The 18,379-nt window shown below is 55.6% G+C and overlaps 5 protein-coding genes across 5 annotated transcripts; 3 read left to right on the top strand and 2 right to left on the bottom strand.

Moving 5' to 3' along the window:
* Positions 1–1,231: 1,231 nt before the first annotated feature.
* On the top strand, positions 1,232–2,472 carry sidJ (putative siderophore biosynthesis lipase/esterase). The gene is made up of 2 exons (XM_025579811.1): positions 1,232–1,324; positions 1,411–2,472. The coding sequence occupies exons 1-2, from the start codon at positions 1,271–1,273 to the stop codon at positions 2,416–2,418; spliced, it is 1,062 nt and encodes a 353-aa protein (XP_025427019.1). The 5' UTR covers positions 1,232–1,270; the 3' UTR covers positions 2,419–2,472.
* A 1,253-nt stretch (positions 2,473–3,725) lies between these two features.
* sidD (nonribosomal peptide synthase SidD) lies at positions 3,726–10,171 on the top strand (the record flags this gene model as incomplete). The annotated part of the gene is made up of 2 exons (XM_025578824.1): positions 3,726–4,100; positions 4,168–10,171. 2 exons carry the CDS (start codon positions 3,726–3,728, stop codon positions 10,012–10,014), a joined length of 6,222 nt encoding a protein of 2,073 aa, XP_025427018.1. The 3' UTR covers positions 10,015–10,171.
* A 2,078-nt stretch (positions 10,172–12,249) lies between these two features.
* Positions 12,250–14,628, top strand: BP01DRAFT_328721 (Zn(II)2Cys6 transcription factor). The gene is made up of 4 exons (XM_025572955.1): positions 12,250–12,360; positions 12,424–12,915; positions 12,978–13,583; positions 13,648–14,628. Exons 2-4 carry the CDS (start codon positions 12,518–12,520, stop codon positions 14,495–14,497), a joined length of 1,854 nt encoding a protein of 617 aa, XP_025427017.1. The 5' UTR covers positions 12,250–12,360; positions 12,424–12,517; the 3' UTR covers positions 14,498–14,628.
* A 60-nt stretch (positions 14,629–14,688) lies between these two features.
* Positions 14,689–16,488, bottom strand: BP01DRAFT_188762 (glycoside hydrolase family 16 protein). Its single transcript, XM_025570935.1, has 3 exons — positions 16,310–16,488; positions 15,324–16,185; positions 14,689–15,243 (listed from the first exon to the last, which is right to left on the bottom strand). The coding sequence occupies exons 1-3, from the start codon at positions 16,363–16,365 to the stop codon at positions 14,881–14,883; spliced, it is 1,281 nt and encodes a 426-aa protein (XP_025427016.1). The 5' UTR covers positions 16,366–16,488; the 3' UTR covers positions 14,689–14,880.
* On the bottom strand, positions 16,489–17,947 carry BP01DRAFT_188761 (SDR family oxidoreductase). Its single transcript, XM_025570934.1, has 2 exons — positions 16,960–17,947; positions 16,489–16,877 (listed from the first exon to the last, which is right to left on the bottom strand). The coding sequence occupies exons 1-2, from the start codon at positions 17,742–17,744 to the stop codon at positions 16,613–16,615; spliced, it is 1,050 nt and encodes a 349-aa protein (XP_025427015.1). The 5' UTR covers positions 17,745–17,947; the 3' UTR covers positions 16,489–16,612.
* Positions 17,948–18,379: the final 432 nt, after the last annotated feature.

Below are 18,379 nucleotides of genomic sequence, written 5' to 3'. Positions count from 1 at the left end.
GCATTCGTCTCCATTTTGCAGCGTTTACACCAATTGTTCCGTGTACTGCCGAAATCCTCCGGGCAGTGCGGCGTTTTAGCCCTGCGATGCCTGGCTACTCACTCACGCGCCTCTCATCCTTTCAACCGTTCTATTTTCTGTTGTTCACGATGTCTACGCGATCAGATACTCAGATACCCTCGAATTTCTGACTGTGCTGTTGTGTCATTGCAGTATGCTTGAAAAGGCGGCAATATGCCTCGGATGCCGAGGGGAGAATCGGGAACCGCCTGAACCAGAAGGTGTGGGCGCGGCCCAGATATTTGGGTTGCCCAGGGAGTCTTGCTAGTTGCTTGCATGAAAAGTGAGGTAGTCGTAGTATGATGCAGGTACTGTTGCTGCTGTACATTGACTGCGTCAAGCCCCACATATGTATTCAGGATGTAGTCTACCTGTCTATGTGATGTGAGTAAGTCACTTGTGAGTTGAAAGACCAACTTCTTGCCTGTTCAACTGCTGTCAGATCAATGACAGGCACATGAGGAATTAACGGTTGAGTTTGGATCAGATTAGACAAAAGCGGATCTGATAGCTGAAGTCCGGGTGGCTTGTTCCTTTTTTTTTTTTTTTTGGCGCCCTTGAGTCGGAGAATCTGATTAGATCCAGAGCGAGGGCCCGAGACCTGGAACCGCAGGAAGCGATTTACTTACCCTTACGTGGTAAAGATGTCGTATGGGACTAGTTTCAGATAGTTATGGGTACCTGATGCCGGTGGAATCGTGTATTTTTCTTTCCCTTCACCGGATCCCCATTCACTCACAGCCAGCGAAATGTGATGAAAAAATACAAGACTGATTATGGTCACTCACTTCCAGGCTTACCAAGGTTGTTTCAGCGTCCGGCATCACCCACATCCGTCGGACTTGGGTACCTTGGATTCAACGATGTGTACTGATTGATAAGCGATGGCATGGCGGGTCGGTCGGATCAGGTCGGGTTTACGTACCATCACTTCATGAAACAAACCACACAACAACTGCCGGTCTCAGAAATACTACGAGATCACATCGAAGCGAGGAAAAGCAGAACGTGGCCCATTGCGATTCTCCACAATTACGCGATAACGGAGGGGGTTAGGTTTGTTTTCTTAAAGGCCACCGCTGGCATCATCTACCCCAGTCAACCCAGCTGTGAGCGAGAGCGCTTCTGCAGGGATTCTGGAAAAAGTCAATCACCCTTCATCTGTCTACCACTCACCACACATCATTCATATCAAAGAGCTCAGCTCATCATGTACTCGAAATTCTGGCCCAAGGGTGGTATCCCCGGTATCCTCCACCACTTCGTAAGTTCGCGCCATCTCCCCCCCCCCTCCGCAGACACTTGACTTCCACGGCAAAACTGACAATCTCATCCTTTCAACTCTCACAGACCGAAACCCTTGTTACCTTCGAATACACAACGGGTCAAGTCCGCCAACCACACAGTCTCCTTTTCGTGGGCGGGTTAGGCGATGGCATTGGCACCACCTCCTACGTCGCCGACATGGCGAGCGCGATGGCGCAGAGCGAATTCTCCATCTTCATGCTCAACCTGACCTCCTCGTACAACTCGTGGGGGCTGGGCCACCTGGACCGCGACACGAACGAGATCACGCAGTGCCTGAACTACATCCGGGACTACAAAACCGACAAGTACGGCAGCCCAGGCAAGATTGTCTTGATGGGCCACTCGACCGGCAGCCAGTGCGTGCTGCACTACCTGCACCGGCCCAACCCATTCACGACCAACCACCGGTTCGACAGCGAGCTCGAGCATCTGGAGCGCATGCCGCTGGACGGCGCCATCATGCAAGCGCCCGTCTCCGACCGCGAGGCCATCCAGTGGGTCCTGCACTGGGGGTTCAACGGCAAGACGCCCAGCGAGGTGAAGGCGGTCTACGACCAGGCCGAAGCGATGGCGCGCGAAGCCCTGCGCGACAAGGACCCCAAGTTCGACACCATCCTGCCGCTCGAGGTCACCGCCAACATCTGCTACGGCGCCAACGTCCCCATCAGCGCCCGTCGCTTCCTGAGTCTCGTCAGCCCGGACAGCCCCGCCACCCCGCAGGAGGACGACCTGTTCAGCTCCGATCTGAGCGACGAGCACCTGAAGACGACCTTTGGGCGCATCCGCGACTCCGGTCTGCTGCGCCACCGGCTGATGGTGTTGTTCTCCGGCGCCGACCAGGCGGTGCCGGACTGGATCGACAAGGAGAAGCTCATGGCCCGCTGGCGCGACGCCACAAACCACAACGGCGAGGTGCAGATCTGGGATGATGAGCATAGCGGACTCATCCCGAATGCCTCGCACGCGCTCAGTAATGATGATCAGGCGGAGCCGCGGAAGTTCCTGTGTGAGCGGGTGATGAGTTACCTGCGTACGGTGGTGGAGAACTGATAGAGGATGTTTGCTGTTCTTGGTTTCTTTTAGCGTGCGTGTAATGTTAGTGCTTTGATACTTTTTTTTTTCTACACTCTGTAGACAATAGACATTTCAAAGTTGGAATATGTTGATGTATGTCTAAGATGTTGTATGTAGCGGCTGCGTGACCTTGAGGTTTCCTGCCGGGAAACCCGCATGTGCAGGGAACGTGGTGCTTAAGCTGGCCTTGCACACAACATACGTTGGAAGAATGCGCAATTGCACTGAAGTTTGCAAGCCCTTCGTGACCCTCACTAAATCCTCTGAGCAATCAAAACACAAGCTCATCACTTGTAATTTCTTCCCAAACAGAATCTACCCCTCCTTGCCAAGGCGCATATTCCGTACAGTAAGGACCGGTAACATTCCGCAGCCCCATCCACGCCATACCGTACCGTACCGGGAGAATAGCACAGCATCTTATCACTGATTGATAACTTCCCCCCCCCCACCCCGCAGTGATACAATAAAAATCTCTTCAAATCCAGTTTCGCTAGCCGAAGAGGGCCAAGTACTCAGTACCCAGCAAAGGACATTCAACGGCTGTTGGACTCAGGAGTACGTTCAACGCCGTCTACGCATTCTGGTCAGGCGACATCTTATCAATCTCCTCCGCCCCACTGAGTGTCGGATGGGCTGGCACCGGGTTGACTCCATCGCGTGTGCTATACGGAGTGTTTACATTCGGAGAGGGGGGTCGGGTAGATTAGGTACCTACCATGTATAGTATGTAGTAGTGGTAGTGATAGCATCAGCTGTAGGCGTCACCGATCCATAGCACCTTCTCCCAAGCAGCAACAAGTTGCATCCCAACTGTCCTGAGTGAGCACCTACTAGTCCCCTCCTCCCCTGATGAAAATAAAATAGTCTACAGATTAAGTATCTCTCCTCCGATCTCCGTCTCCGTCCGACAGGACAAGATGCGAGAAAAGATAATCTCCACCACCGACCCGGCACGCGGCTCGGACTGAAGAATGAAGTGGGGAAAAAATTCCACGCATCCATAATTCCTGTTTGGTGCAGCCGACTTCGCCCAAGCGGTGACTATTTTGGCGCTGCTACACCTTCAATAAATCCCACCTTTCTTTTCCCCCCTCCCACCTTCCCCCACCCATCACCACCTCCTTCCTTCCTTCCTTCCTTTATACACAAATTCCTCTCTCGCCTGAAGAATCGCATCCCACCACCAGCTGGACTGTCAGGCGACGACGGAGGAGATAATTTGCATGACCCCCCTTGTGTTGACTGTTTTCTTCAGCAAGGGATATTAAGCTAGAGTCATCATGTCGCAACAACAAGACTTGTCGCAAGTCGACAGCGACGGGTTCCACCTCTTCCAGATTGCCGGCCTGGAATCTTCTTCCACCACTACTACGACCACTCCGACAGGCACGAGAGAAGAGATTCTGTTAGAATCATGGATGATCCTGCTGCTACAATCCTGCGAAGACGGCCAGATCCGCTTCGATTGGGGGTATTCCGGCGGGGACAAGTCATCGCTATCATCGGCCCAAGTAATGCCGGGATTGCAGAGTACTGTCGCCCAGGTTTCTGCCGCAATCGCTGAACACATGGCTGCGGCTTCGCAGGCTCAATCGCCAGCGACACCGGCGTCGCTGTTACTAAGCACCGGTACACTGTCACAGGCTTCCGAGCAGGTATGGATGCATTGGTCTATTTTTTTTTTCACGGATGCGGATTGGCGCTAATCAACACGTTTACCAGGATCTTATACATATTGAGGTTGGCTTTGAGAATGGCATGCTCAAGATCCGGCCGGTATGGCACTCGCCAAGTGTGCTAGATTTCACGGTGAGGTTACATGTCACGAAACTAGCGGAGCTGGTCCAGCGATGCTTAAGCAACCCGGAGAGCTCTGTTGAGGAGTGCCTCCGGGTAACAAATTCCGACTTGAACGAAATCTGGCGCTGGAACCACGACCTGCCGCCCACATACAGCTTCTGCACCCACGAGATGGTGACGGAATGGGCGCAGAAAGCCCCGGAGAGCGAGGCCATTGCATCCTGGGACGGCAACCTGACGTACGCTCAGGTCGACCGGTACTCCACGCAGGTGGCGTGGAAGCTCAAGGAGATGGGACTCCAGCTGGACGACATCCTGCCCATTTGCTTTGAAAAGTCTCGGTGGACAATCGTGGCCGTTCTTGCAGCCATGAAGGCTGGTGCGACTTTCGCACTCATGGATCCCACACTTCCCCTGGCTCGGCTTCAGAACATGGCGCAACAGGTCGGCGGTAAGATGATGCTGGCATCCCGCAAGCAGCACGACCTGGCGACCTCCATTCTCCCTGGCGGACCGGTGCTGGTGGTGGAGGAAGACACTTTCCGGGATTTTGACATTAACCAGGAGCTTCCGGCGTTGCCCACCGTACCGCCGACCACTCTGATGTACATCATCTTCACCTCCGGCAGTACCGGAACACCCAAGGGTGTCACGATCTCCCATCAGACTTACACAAGCAGTGCAATCCCGCGTGCCAAAGCCGTTGGATACACACCGGAATCTCGAGTTCTGGACTTTGCTTCTTACGCCTTCGACGTCAGTATCGACAGCATGCTGCTGACCTTGAGCAATGGTGGCTGTTTATGCATTCCATCAGATGAAGACCGACTTAACGATATCAACGGAGCGTTCCGGCGCATGCGAATCAACTACGCTGGCTTGACCCCGTCGGTAGCGCGTATCCTGGATGCGGATGTGATCTCATCGCTGAGCGGCCTCGGCCTTGGTGGCGAGGCAGTCTCAGCGCGTGACGTGAAGCTGTGGGGACAAGTCACCCGCATCATCATCGGCTACGGTCCTTGCGAGTGCACAATTGGTTGCACGGTCAACAGCAGCGCGGCAACGGGCAGGGACTATATCTCCATCGGACCCGGTAACGGTGCAGCAATGTGGATCACTGATCCCAACGACCACGACACGCTCGTGCCTGTCGGCGCTGTCGGTGAGCTTCTGGTCGAGGGCCCAATCGTGGGTCAGGGCTACCTCAACGACCCCGAGAAGACGGCCACTGTCTTTATCGAGGACCCCAAGTGGCTGGTTGCGGGCCACAATGGCCATGAGGGTCGTCGGGGCCGTCTGTACAAGACGGGTGACCTGGGACGGTACGATCCCGATGGTTCGGGTGGTATTGTCTTCGTGGGGCGCAAGGATACGCAGGTCAAGCTGCGTGGACAGCGTGTGGAGCTCGGTGAGATCGAGAGTCAGCTCAAGGACAGGCTGCCCTCGGAAGCGAACGTTATCGCTGAAGTGATTGTGCCACAGGGGTCCGGCGGCCAGGCTACCTTGGTTGCGTTCGTGGCGTTCCAATCCTTTAAGGGAAAGGAGCAAGGTGACCTGAGCTTGGCTGAGCTGTCAGAGGAGCAGCAGAAGGCGCTTTCTGAAGCTAATGCAGATGTGGCCAAGGTCCTGCCGCGATACATGGTGCCCACTGTCTACATCCCAGTGAATTATATCCCAGTATTGATTTCCAGCAAGACAGACCGCAAGAGACTCCGCCAATTCGGTACCACAGTAGACATCCGGCAGTTAGATCAAGGCGCGGAGACGAATGGCACCAGCCGGGAGTTGACTGACCTCGAGCAGCGCCTGCGCCAGGCTTGGAGTCTCGTCTTGAAACAGGACGCTGAAGGCATCCGGCCTGAGGACAACTTCTTCGCACTCGGAGGCGACTCCGTCATGGCGATGAGACTGGTGTCAGTCTGCCGCGAACAAGGCCTTGACTTGACTGTCGCCAACACCTTTGGCCACCCTACTCTTGCAGCAATGGCCGGTGTTGTTCAGATCTGCGACTCTCAAGAGCGTGCCGAACTACCACCGTTTTCAATGATTTCGCAGGATGTCGAGAGTGCCTGTCGCGAAGCGGCTGCCGCGTGTGGAGTGGACGCGACCGCAGTCGAGGATATCTACCCCTGCACACCCACGCAGGAGTCGCTTTTCACATTTTCGCTAAAATCAGTCAAGTTGTACGTGGCACAGAGAGTCGCGCGCATTCCGGCCCACATCGACCTTGACGCATGGAAGAAGGCCTGGGAGGAAGCCGTGGCTGCCAAGCCAATTCTGCGCACTCGCTTGGTGCAGTTGCAGGACCCCGGTCTTCAGCAGGTGGTCCTCAAGGAGAACATTACCTGGAAACATACGACAGATTTGGCGCGATATCTCGAAAGCGATCGGGAGGAGAGAATGAATCTGGGAGAAAGCCTGGCTCGCTATGCGATTGTGGATGATGGCAAGGAGGGCAGACACATGGTTTGGACTATTCACCACGTTGTGTATGACGGATGGTCTGAGCCTTTGGTGCTTAAGGACGTCAGCGACGCGCTGAGCGCCAAGGAGATCGAGCCCCAGGCACAGATGCGCGATTTTGTCAAGTACGTGCACGATACCGATGCGGCTGCGATGCATGAGTTCTGGAGACGCGAGCTGCAGGGTGCCGTTGGTCCTCAATTCCCTCGTCTGCCCTCCAGAGACTTCATGCCTACTCCCGATGCCTTTATTGAACATATGATTCCGCTTAAGGCAGCCGACAAGTGGCCCTTCACCATGGCTACGCTGATCCGCGGTGCCTGGGCGCTTGTGGCCTCGCAGTACTCGGGCAGTGACGATGTTGTGTTCGGCGAGACGCTCACTGGTCGTGATATTGCTCTTCCAGGCGTTGAGAGCATTATCGGTCCATTGATTGCCACACTCCCTGTCCGCATCCATGTCAGCCGTACCAGTACGGTAGAAGCCTATCTGCAAGGCGTGCAACAGACTATTCTGGCCCGTGTCCCGTATCAGCACATGGGCATGCAGAACATCCGTAAAGTAAGCCACGACGCCCAGCACGCATGTGAAGCCGGCACCGGCTTGGTCGTCCAACTGGAACCGGAGTACGTGGGTAGTGACCTGGGCTTCGAAATTGGAGATGTCGTTCGGGAAGCCCTGCATTTCAACCCCTACCCGCTTATGTTGGGATGCGCCGTGCGCAAGGGTGGCTTCCGAATCTGTGCCAGTTTCGACGGCAGCTTGATCGAAGTTGCGCAGATGAAGCGCATGCTTGTGCAGCTGGAGGTGGCCTGCGTCGAGTTGACCAAGGGCCTGCAGCGGCGCATCGAGGAGATCTCGTGTCTCCCTGAGGCCGAGCTGAACCAGATCTGGCAATGGAACCGGATACCTCCGCTGTCCCGCGATGCGTCCTCGGGTCGCCTCCGTGCGGATGCTAGCATTAAGCAGGGATCAAGGTACCCGTCTGCAGTTGTTCCTTGGGTGGTTAACGCCCGCAATCCCGCTTTGTTGTCTCCAATCGGCTGTGTCGGAGAGCTCTGGCTCGAAGGCGCTTTTGTCTCTGGCGAAACGGTCGAATCTCCGGCCTGGCTGGTGGCAGGAAGCCCGACTTGTGATGGCCGTAGTGGTACCGTACAGTCAACTGGTGACATGGTTCAGCTATGCGAGGATGGTAGCCTGGTCTTCGTCGGTCGTAAGGAAAACGTCGTGTCCATTCAAGGACATGCCGTGGACATTGCTGACATTGAGTTGCACCTGAACCGACAGCTTCCGGCTGAAATCCGCGCTGCGGCTGCCGTCCGTCAGTCTCTGGATGAGGCTGGACCTGAGCTGGTTGTTCTGGTTGAGCGGCCGGTTTCCGATGAAGAGAGCATTTCAATCCTTCCGACGCCACAGGACATTTCCGGCGAGTCGGCCACCATTCTCAGTGCGACGATCCCTGTCAGCGTTGCTGTCGCGCTGAAGAAGCTCGACAAGTTCATTCGTGACTCACTCCCCTCCTACATGTCTCCCTCCGCATACATTGTGGTTGACAAGCTGCCTGCCCAAGGGGAACAGAGCGACCACACGCTTGTCAACGAGCTCGCCTCTGAGATCTCTCAGGAGGCTCTAATCCAGATCCGCAATGGTATAAAGGAGGCGTGGGCCACAACTGTCATCCACACCAATCTGACACCCTCCGAGAAGATTCTGCGATCCGCTTGGGCCAAGATCCTTCGATTGCGCGAAGAGGAGATCGACGTGGACGATAACTTTTTCCGTCTGGGTGGTGATTCGGTTCTTGCAATGAAGCTGGTTTCCAGCCTGCGGCGCCAAGGCCATAATCTGTCAGTGGCAGACATCTTCCAACACATGCGCCTAGGTGATGCGGCCCGGGTGTTGAGGGTCGATCAAGCCTCCAAGGCCAAGAAGGCTCAGCCTTACAAGCCCTTCTCCACGCTCGGCCGTGCAGACGTCGAGCAGTTCTTGTCGCAGATCATCCGTCCTCAGCTCGCCGATCCGACCTGGTCCATCAAGGATATTTTGCCTGTCACCGACTCGCAAGCGCTGGACATCCGTGCCACCGTGCACGCCCCGCGCACCTCAATCCAATACACCATGCTCGTCTTCGAGCAGGGGGCAGTTGATCGCGAGCGCCTGCTAGGCGCATGCAGTGATCTGGTCAAAACCCACGATATCCTCCGGACCGTCTTCGTCGAAGACAACTCCACCTTCTACCAGGTTGTGGTCAACGAGCTCCCCACCCCTCTGACGCGGCACACTGCCGACAAAGACGACCTGCAGACATACATCATCGAGCTGTGCAACACCCACATTGCCTCCGACTTCCCTCTCGGCTCGCCATTCCTTCAGATTTTCCATGTTGACGCCCTCGACGGCCGCGAGGCCCTGGTCCTCGGCCTGTCTCACGCGCAATACGACGGTGAATCCCTGCCGCACCTGCTCCGCGACCTCGAATCTCTCTACGCCGGCACCCAGCCGGCCGACCACCTGCCGTTCTCCGCATACATGGCGCACATCACCAAGGCGGAAACCCAAAGCCCGGCCTTGGCTTACTGGAAGAACCTCCTCCACGACTCGACGCTCAGCGTCCTCCCATCAACGGGCCCGAAGTCCCTCGCCGCCAAATCTATCTTCCACACTCAACCTCTGGACCTCGACCTCACCACCATCCAAGAGACAACAGCCACCACGACTGCTACCCTTTTGACGGCTTCATGGGCCCTCGCCCTTGCCCGCCTCCTGCAAACGTGCGATGTTGCGTTCGGTAACGTCACGACCGGCCGCACCCTCAACGACCTGATGGGCATCGAGAAGGTGGTCGGCCCATGCTACCAGCTCGCACCGGTGCGCGTCACCTTCCAGCGCGACTGGACCGCGGCGGACCTCCTGCGCGCCGTGCAGCGCCAGAGCGCCGAGTCCGCGGCGCACGACTTTGTGGGCTTCGAGAAGATCGCACGGGAGTGCGCACCACCCTCGTGGCCGGTGGCTGGTTCGTTCGACTCGATCGTGCACCACCAGGACTTCGAGGACTTCGACACCATGCCGTTCGCGGGAGGGGAGTGTGCGGTCGATATTGTGAATCCGCATGGCGATGCCGCGTATCCGGTCAAGGTGGTTTCGTTTATCAAGGAAGGGAAGCTGCAGTTGGGCGTCGTGGGCAGTGAGGAGGAAGATGTGAAGCGGTGGTTGGGGTTGGTGGTGGAGTCGGTCAAAGAGGTGGTAGGAAGTGTGCAAGAAGAGAAAGTGCTGTTGGAGGAGGAGAGCCTGTGGGTGGTGGTGTAGTAAGCTTGATGGAGAGTTGCTACTTGTTGACTTGTAACGGATTTTCAAGATGATACTGAAATGTTCTGCTCAAAGGAGCCCCTTCCCTTCTTCACTGACCACACCTCAGTAACACAAAAGTGAATAGACCCAGAGGCCACTTTTGCCTCAGTTGCGGCCCCTCTGTTTCCGTTTCCTGACAAGCACTTCTGACTCTCTGTCTCCTCAATCAAGCCATGATATGAAGCCATCAATGCCAGTTCCGGTCATACCATTTTTTCATTATGATAGACCTCGTACCAAGATGGTGTAGTTCCGATGATACTCCTCCTGTGAGATTGGGATCAAAGACTCCGTTTTATGCAGCGATATCCTGCGGTTATCTTGCAAGGAATCCTTCCAAACCCGTGTACAACATAACCCCCTAAACCCACAACCTGATTATGCTATACAAAGGAGATGAGACTGCTGGTCTCAGACGACAGCTTACAACTTACGTGGTTCCTACCTCTTCTCGGAAATGTGAGTCAATCCCGGGCGGGCTGAGAGCCACCCACACGAGTATAAGACACTCATCTTTCTATGCTACTGACGCGCCTGGAGGTGTTGTTCGCTGGGATCTGATCGAAAAGCTGAGATTCGCTCCGGTGCTCGGGAACACCAACAAGGAGGATAGCACACTCAATCTCTACCTCCTGGCATCACAAACTGGCGATATTGCGCCGGAGGTGAAGCTGTAGGAGCTCGATGCGCAGGGCAAACGCGCCGTCAGCGAGTCAGGCTACGAGGCAAAAGACCCTAGCCTCTGCTTCAAGGGCGCGGAGCTCGGTTCCTTCAGCCCAGATGGCACAGTACTCATACTCTTTGACCAGAACGAAACCACTCAGGAAGAACTACGCGAGCCGGAGTTCCTGCCCCGTGTCATTCTTTGGCACGTCCCGACGAGGTCCTTGCTTCATAACCTGCCGGGCCATGCGGACTGTATACTCTGGACAGCCATGACCCCGGATCATAAGCTGGTGGCATCCGCTGCATGGGATGGCACAGCACGAGTCTGGGATGCAGGCTCTGGTGCCTGTCTACATATCTTTGGACCGGTCGAAGGTCAGCTCTTCAGCGCAGCTTTCTCTCCGGATCAAAGGTACCCAGCCTTTCATCAAGAGGCCCCCAAGACCTTTATCTATGGTTTACGACCTCACCACTGGCCAGCCAGTCTCCTGCTCTGAAGACTTAGTTCTAGCAAGACGGTCTTTGTCGTGGAGGCAGGATGGAACGTCGCTGGCCACCGGAGCCGCTGACGGCACCCTGTGCATCTGGGATCCATACACTAAACAGGAGCAGATGCGTCGCTTTTATTTCGTTGGCGCAGTGCAGTTCATCGATGGGGGCCGGAAGCTGGCATTTCAGATCAGGGAGGGGACCGTGGAGGTGAATGATTTCGAACGCAATCGCAAGCAACAGTTCGGAAGAGAACCGGAACGTGACAAGATAAATGGTTGTCCTCGCGCGGAGAAGGTCTGCTCAGGAGATTCAAAAGTTGTTGTTGTCCCAGATATGGATGGATGTTTGAAAACATGGAATCTTCAAGCTTGTGACATTTTGCTCGGACTCACCAAGCCGATCTCACCATCTAGGCAAGCTGAAGAACAGATCCTGATATGCTCCAGTCGACTCGTGTCTCAGCTTGCTTGTCTCATACTACTCGTAATCGTGAGCTCAAGCGCTCTATATAAACAACTCTGGTTGATATCACTAGCTTTTCTAATAGCTTGATGTAATAATTGTATTTCTACTCCAGTGCCAGTACATTGTAATAAATAATAAAAAGCAGCCCCCAACCCTATGGAAGGGGTTAAATGATTCCCTTTTAAGTCCAGGCGATTAAAAATGGACCGATATGATTATCTAAGCTGGAGGGGGGGGGGTGGTTGTCGAGGTTTAGGACACGCACTTCTGCACTCAACCCACGCTCAGGGCCGCTCAATGAACAAAAAGCGGCATCGAGTCGGGCCCAAAGCGGAAAGGAAAATGACTCGATTCCGGCAGAAATACTGTGCGCTAGCACTCACTGGTGTTAGTGTCGGGGGGGAAATGTTCTGGGGAAATGATGGAGAACAGGCCAATTGAATGCCGGGGCAATCCGCCGAAGGCTGCTCACATGATCTGAATGCAAACACTGCAAACTCCCACTGGTTGAGCGTAGTGGCCGCCTCGGAGGGAATCCATCCATGTCTTGCCTTATCAGTGTCTCTCAATGGTCGATCGTCTGCCAACTAATCATATATCTCCATACCTGGAATAAATTCCTTCGCTCCAAACTACCCCTATACTATACTGCATCAGTGGACCCTTCCTCATACTCTCTAGGTACGTGTCGGTAATCCAACTTCTAAACCTGTGTAACGCCGCTCACCTTTGCTTTATCATCAGGGTCGCTCGCCGCCGACTATATACGCGACCCGATCCTTCCTCAAAAACCTCCCTCTCCGACCTTCAGATCATCGGTGTAACATGTAAGGATAAGATGTCGGCGACGCTATTCCTTGACAAGCCACTTCTCAAAGTCAGTCGACCGGTAGCTGCGTGCTCGCGATGTCGAACAGCCAAGATCAAATGCGACGGGAAGCTTCCTGCCTGCTCCGCATGTGAAAGAGTGGGCAAATCCGACACCTGCTCCGGCGCAAGCGACGAGTTCGCCCGGGGCAAAGAACGAAGTTATGTTGCTTCATTGGAGGGGTACTGTGAGAGGCTGGAGAAAAAGATCGCCGAGCTCCGCCAACTCAAGACGTCGCTGTCCGTCGACGACAGGGGCATCGCACACCAGAACTCGATCACCTCAATAACCTCGGCAGAATCAGCGGTCCACGGTCCGAACAAAGAAGTCTCGGATATCGATGATCTGGTTGGAGATTTTGGCTTCCTGTAAGTGGTTCCTCCAGCGGCGAACCTATTCACCCAGCGACTGACAGCTTTGTGATCCCCAGTTCGGTGAACGCGACCTCCCGCGACTTTCACGGCATCACGTCAAGTACCTCCTTTGCCAATCTCCTCCTTTCACTCTCCCTCGCCGACCCCTTACCGAAACGATCTTTACGACCGCTACCCCCACGCCACGAGATAACCCACCTCCTTCAACATTACTTCGATACCATCTACATCCAACTGCCATTCTTTGCAGAAACAAACTTTTGGACCTCGGTTGATGCGGTATATCAGTCCGGCGGTCGGTTCGCCAAGCCGTTCGACCATTGGATAGTACATACAGTCCTGGCCACCTCCTCTGCATCATTATCATACGAGTGGGGTGATGAAAGCCAGCAAGACGCTCTATCCTATATCACCCAGGCACTGCAAAGAGCCGAAGATGTTCTACGACCAGGATCCATCCAAGGGATCCAGGCGATCATGCTTCTCGCGCAGTATTCATTATTTGACCCCAAACACTTCCGCAGTTGGTTCCTGGTCGGGATGGCTGTGCGAGTCATGGTCGACCTTGGTCTACATCAGGACCCTCCGGTAGAGGTCCAATCCTCGACTAAACACCTCGACCTGCGTCGACGCATACTCCATTGTCTTTACTCCTTGGACAGGTACGTACCGCACCCCCCCGGGTGCTTTGTAATGAGGTTCGGTTGATATTCACATCGCCAACAGAGGCGCCAGCACTGTCTTTGAACGACCATTCTCCTTCTCCGACGAATCCGTCAATGTCGCCCTCCCCTCCAGCACCACGCCCAGCGAGCAAAACCACCTCTTCCTGCGCAGCTCCGAACCCGCCTGGCACCTGGTCAAGATCCGACAGATCCTCTCCGGAGCCTACTCGCGGAACTACTTCCACGATCACGACAGCTGCCCCGGACCCAGGAAATCGACCTGGTCTCTGGGCGCGGAGGCGTACCAGTGGTTCGACGCCGCCCCCAGCACCACTCCAAGCCACTTCCCCGTCCTCTACAAACTGGAACTTCTCTACACCGTCGTCATGATCCTCTCGTCCAGCGACGAAGCCGCCGCCGGCGAGTACCGCAACGTGGTCCTCTTCGAGCGCTGCATGCAGTACCTCGGCCAGATCCAAGAGGCGCTGCGCAATCCCGCCTGGTCCCCCTTTCTCACCTTCTGGGACATGCACCGCGCCCTGCAGGCCATCCGCCGCTTGACCCGCGAACTCGCCGACAATCACGACCTGGCGCTCAGCCCCTCCGTGCCGGTCTTGCCCCCCGTGCCGCCTGAGACGCCGTCCGCGCTGGTCCTCGACAGCGAAGACTGCCTCAATTTCTACGCGCGCGCCACCGCCTGCCTGTCAGACATCCAGTGCATCCTGCGCTTCGGGCTGCGCAAATGGGGCACCGACCCCGTCTTTGAGGAGATGCAGCAGCTGGCGGACTCGATCCAGGCGCGTCTGATCTCCTCGCCGGCGCCCTATTTGTCGGGCTCCGGGGCGTATGCGCCGGGCTACTCGCCGATGGTGCCAGCCGGTGCGGGATACCCCGCGTATGATATCGGGTGATTTTGCTCTTGGGGGCTGTCTTATGATGTATCAATGACTTGACGTGAATGAGGGACAGTAATCTATCAGTCTATGGATGTTCTAATGCACTTATCTACCTCTCTCTACCGGTGCCATTTATTCTAGAAGACGCAGTAAATGCACGGTGGTCTTCCGTAGTGTTACGGCAGCCGCAGCACTGACCGAATGATCTTCCCACCGCAAAACAAGAACGGTAGACATCAGTAGCACAGCAAAACAAGCGCCCAGCGCTTGGAAATAACCATGTTCTCGGAAACAGCCAAAAAATCAACAATCACTGACAAAACCCCCCGCTAATGCCCGAACAAAATTCCCTATAATCAAATGTGGTAACCTCATCTAACATCCTCTATAGATAAAAACTAATCAACAGCTTGATACACCCGAAAGCTCGCAAACTCCCAATACGCCTGTGTGAAATTCTCCGGATTGCTGCGCACGAAATCTGCGCACGTGCCGGGACAGCCATACAGGTCGGTGTAGAACTGCTTCTGGGCGCCCAGCTCGCCGCACAGGTCGATATTGGCGATGATGCTCTGGTTCCGGAAGTGGGAGGCGATGTCGCAGTGGGTGCTGGGGAAGTCGGCGAGGGGGGTGCCCCAGGAGGAAGGGTCGGGCATACTGTTGGTGGTGTTTGTGGCCGAGTTGGCGATGTCGGTGGGAATGGAGTCGCGGGGGAAGAACCATGTGCGGATGCCAGCGTCGCGGAGTTCGAGGGCGTAGAGCTGAGGGCGGGTGGTTGAGTTAGCCTGGACTTTGTGGTGTTGTGATGCATGGGGGGAATTCTGCAAGGGGGGCTGCTTACCCCACCGCCATTCTCATTCAACTCCTGCCCATACGTGCTAGGCGGGCCCTGGACGCCGCAACCGGCGTTACTGTGGGTGGAGTTGTCGCAGGTCAGGTAGTTGGGGGAGCCGGTCTGCCGGCGCTGCACGCCCTTCATGGAGCAGCCGGCGGAGGTGTGCAGGGTGACGGCGTTGCCCTCTGTGGCGCGGTTGTTGGTCTCGACCACGTCGATCTCACCGTTGACGGGCCAGTTGAAGGTGTCCGTCAGCCAGAGGGCAGGCCACAGGCCGCAGCCGTAGGGCGAATGGCGGATGTCGAAGAGGAAGAGGCCGGCGTCGTAGCTGGTGGTCGACTCGAGGCGCACGGAGCGGCGGCCGTGGCTAGCGTTGCGGTCGGCCATGTCGACGCGCAGCACCACCGCCGACGCATCGGCCGTCGTGTAGGTCAAGTTGAGCGCCTGCGCCGTCGACCGGTTCACGTACTGTACGAAACCGTTCGTGGGATCCGCGCCCGAGTAGTAGTCGAAGCGGTCGAAGAACGAGGCCCCCGCGTAGGTGTCAATCAGCTCGTAGTTCAGGCGTGAGTAGTCGGGATAGCTGGGTTTCTTGGTGCCTTCCACGGCGCCGACGACCACGGCGATGATCACGATTATGAGGACGCCTCCTCCTACTAGCAATCGCGTGCGTCTGGACCAGCCCCGGGGATTGTACCAGGCGCGATTCATGGGCGCATCCCTCGCTCGAAGCCCGGCTTCTGCGCCGGGAGGTGGTGATGGTGGTCCGGCATGGTGAAGCCCGTCGTCGAGGTCGATTTTGGGAAGCTGCGAAGTGGTGGGCGCGGAGTAGTGGCTCAGATGATCGGCGGGGAATGGATAGTCATTACTGGTCATTTTAAGAGATGTGAGTTTGGAATTGACTGAGTTAAAAGATAAAAGATGCAGTACGATAAAACGAGCGACAGATGGTTGAATGTAGAGAGTAAGGAAGCCGAAGAGATTTGACTTACACACTGCAGTATCCGGTCAAGGAAGGCGCAAGATGAAAGCGGAAAATTGTCGTCATGCAGAGGAGCTCAAGTGAGACAGAAACTGAGCATCGCCTGATAAGGCAGTCACTTATCGGGTCACTCCGTTGCCCCGATCGGGACTACAGATTATTCCATATGGTGGCTCAATAGCATTGCATTGTTATCAATGACAATTAAGTTAAATCAAGTCAAGCATCAGGAGCAACCAGCTTATATGCAGCGAGAATCGATTCCTGTATCAGGTGACCTTCCTCCCCAAACAACAATTGACCAGCAATCTCTTCACTTCTGCATCTGTCGAAGTCGTAGAATATCCTTTGAAGCCGCTCCTCGGACATGCTCCTGCAACCAGGTCGGGAATGCCCTCAACATACTAGCGACCGAGTAAGCCTCAGGGAGAATGACCTGCCCACTCTTGCCCGACACCACCTGGCGGGTAATCGCCGTGGCCACGCGCTCCACCGTCAAAACCGGTGGCTTGAACAGATCTCCCGCCTCCGTCAACTGCTGAATCATGGGCGTGCGGACCCAATACGGATGAATCACACTACAGGCAGGCGTCAGTAGCCATAGCCAACAGAAGCCGCGGGAGCACAAGTGAGCAAGCAAGCAAGCAACAATCCACATACCTCGTCTTCACCCCAGGCTTCTGATACCAGTACCGGATCTCCTGCCCCAATCCCTCATGGAACGCCAGAGCACTGGCCTTGGAGCAGCAGTAGTCGACCATCTCACCCAACGTGACAAAGCTCGCCATGCTCGCCACCGTGATCACATGCCCGTGGTTACGCTCCAGCATGGCCGGCAGGAACTCGCGCACCGTCAGGAAATGCGACAGCGTGTTGACCTCGAAGGTCTGACGGATCTTGCTCTCGGGTTCATTGAGAATGGTGCCGTCGTGGCCCACGCCGGCGTTGTTGACGAGAACCGTCGGGTGGCCGTGGTCGGCGCGGACCCGCTCGGCCGTGGCATGGAGCGCCTCGGTGGAGGTGATATCCGTCTTGTAGAAGTGGGCGGATTTGGCTGCAGTGGCGTTAGCTGGGGAAGCCAGAATTGGACAAAGGGCAAAAGAGCATGTACGCAGTGTATATGTCGGCGCTTGGATGTCCAGAACGATACACCTCACGCCTCGCTCGGCTAGTTGGAGGACGACGTGCTGGCCGATGCCACTGCTACCACCGGTGATGAGGACAAGCTCGCGGTCTTTGTTCCATTTCTTCGCGGAGCAGTTCCCCAGTGACCAATATGTGAGGGCGCGGTTGAGATACCGCAAGACAAAGATCGCGAGCAACGAGTTGAGGGCCAGAGGAATGATCGGATATGCATTTATGGCAGCTCGCACGGGCTCAGGGAGCTGAGCCCAAAGTGACTGCGTCCAGGATTGGAGGAGCGAGATTGAGTGCTGGAGGGTCATGGTTATGGTGCAGCGTTGTTGGATGGACCGAGACCAAAACAGGGCTACCTGAGCCCATTTAAAGACAACGTCACGAGTTCACGTGTCCTTAATTTCACCCAAAAAGGCAACCGTTGCGATTTGCCAGCAGTGGAGATCAGCAAGCACCCTCGGTTGTTTGAAATCGATAATGAGGGGACCAAATCGAGGGACGCTTGACGATCCCGAGGGAGGGCAAAGCTTTGCTCAAGCTTAATCCTATTCTCGGGTTATAAGTCAATAAGACGGGCTCAAGGAGGATTGCGCATGTGGACATGTCACATTGCTGATGCGGCCATGGCACTGTTCCGGCACTGAGTGTATCTTGTGTTGAGAGAAGAGGAACAGTCCGACAGTGCCTGACAAATATCCCGGCTGAGCATAGTTCTGCAAGGTGAAACAAAGAGGAGAAGTCTGTGGATTAAGCTCGATTTTGGGTCTCCTCAAAAAGATGCGTATTATTGGGTCGACTGGAGCAGCTTGTCTTCTGCCGAGGCCCAGAGGCCCGAATATGAAAGTTTATCACATGAGGCTGCTCGTAACTTCATCCAGCCACAATTGCCTTTTCGTCACACGCTTGAAGCTGCAACGGTTACCATTGCGGGGTTTGCCGCCAG

Source organism: Aspergillus saccharolyticus (assembly GCF_003184585.1).
Source record: "Aspergillus saccharolyticus JOP 1030-1 unplaced genomic scaffold BP01scaffold_54, whole genome shotgun sequence".
Lineage (NCBI taxonomy): Eukaryota > Fungi > Ascomycota > Eurotiomycetes > Eurotiales > Aspergillaceae > Aspergillus > Aspergillus saccharolyticus.
The sequence above is the reverse complement of the archived record's forward strand: the minus strand, read 5'-3'. Positions and strand labels throughout refer to the sequence as shown.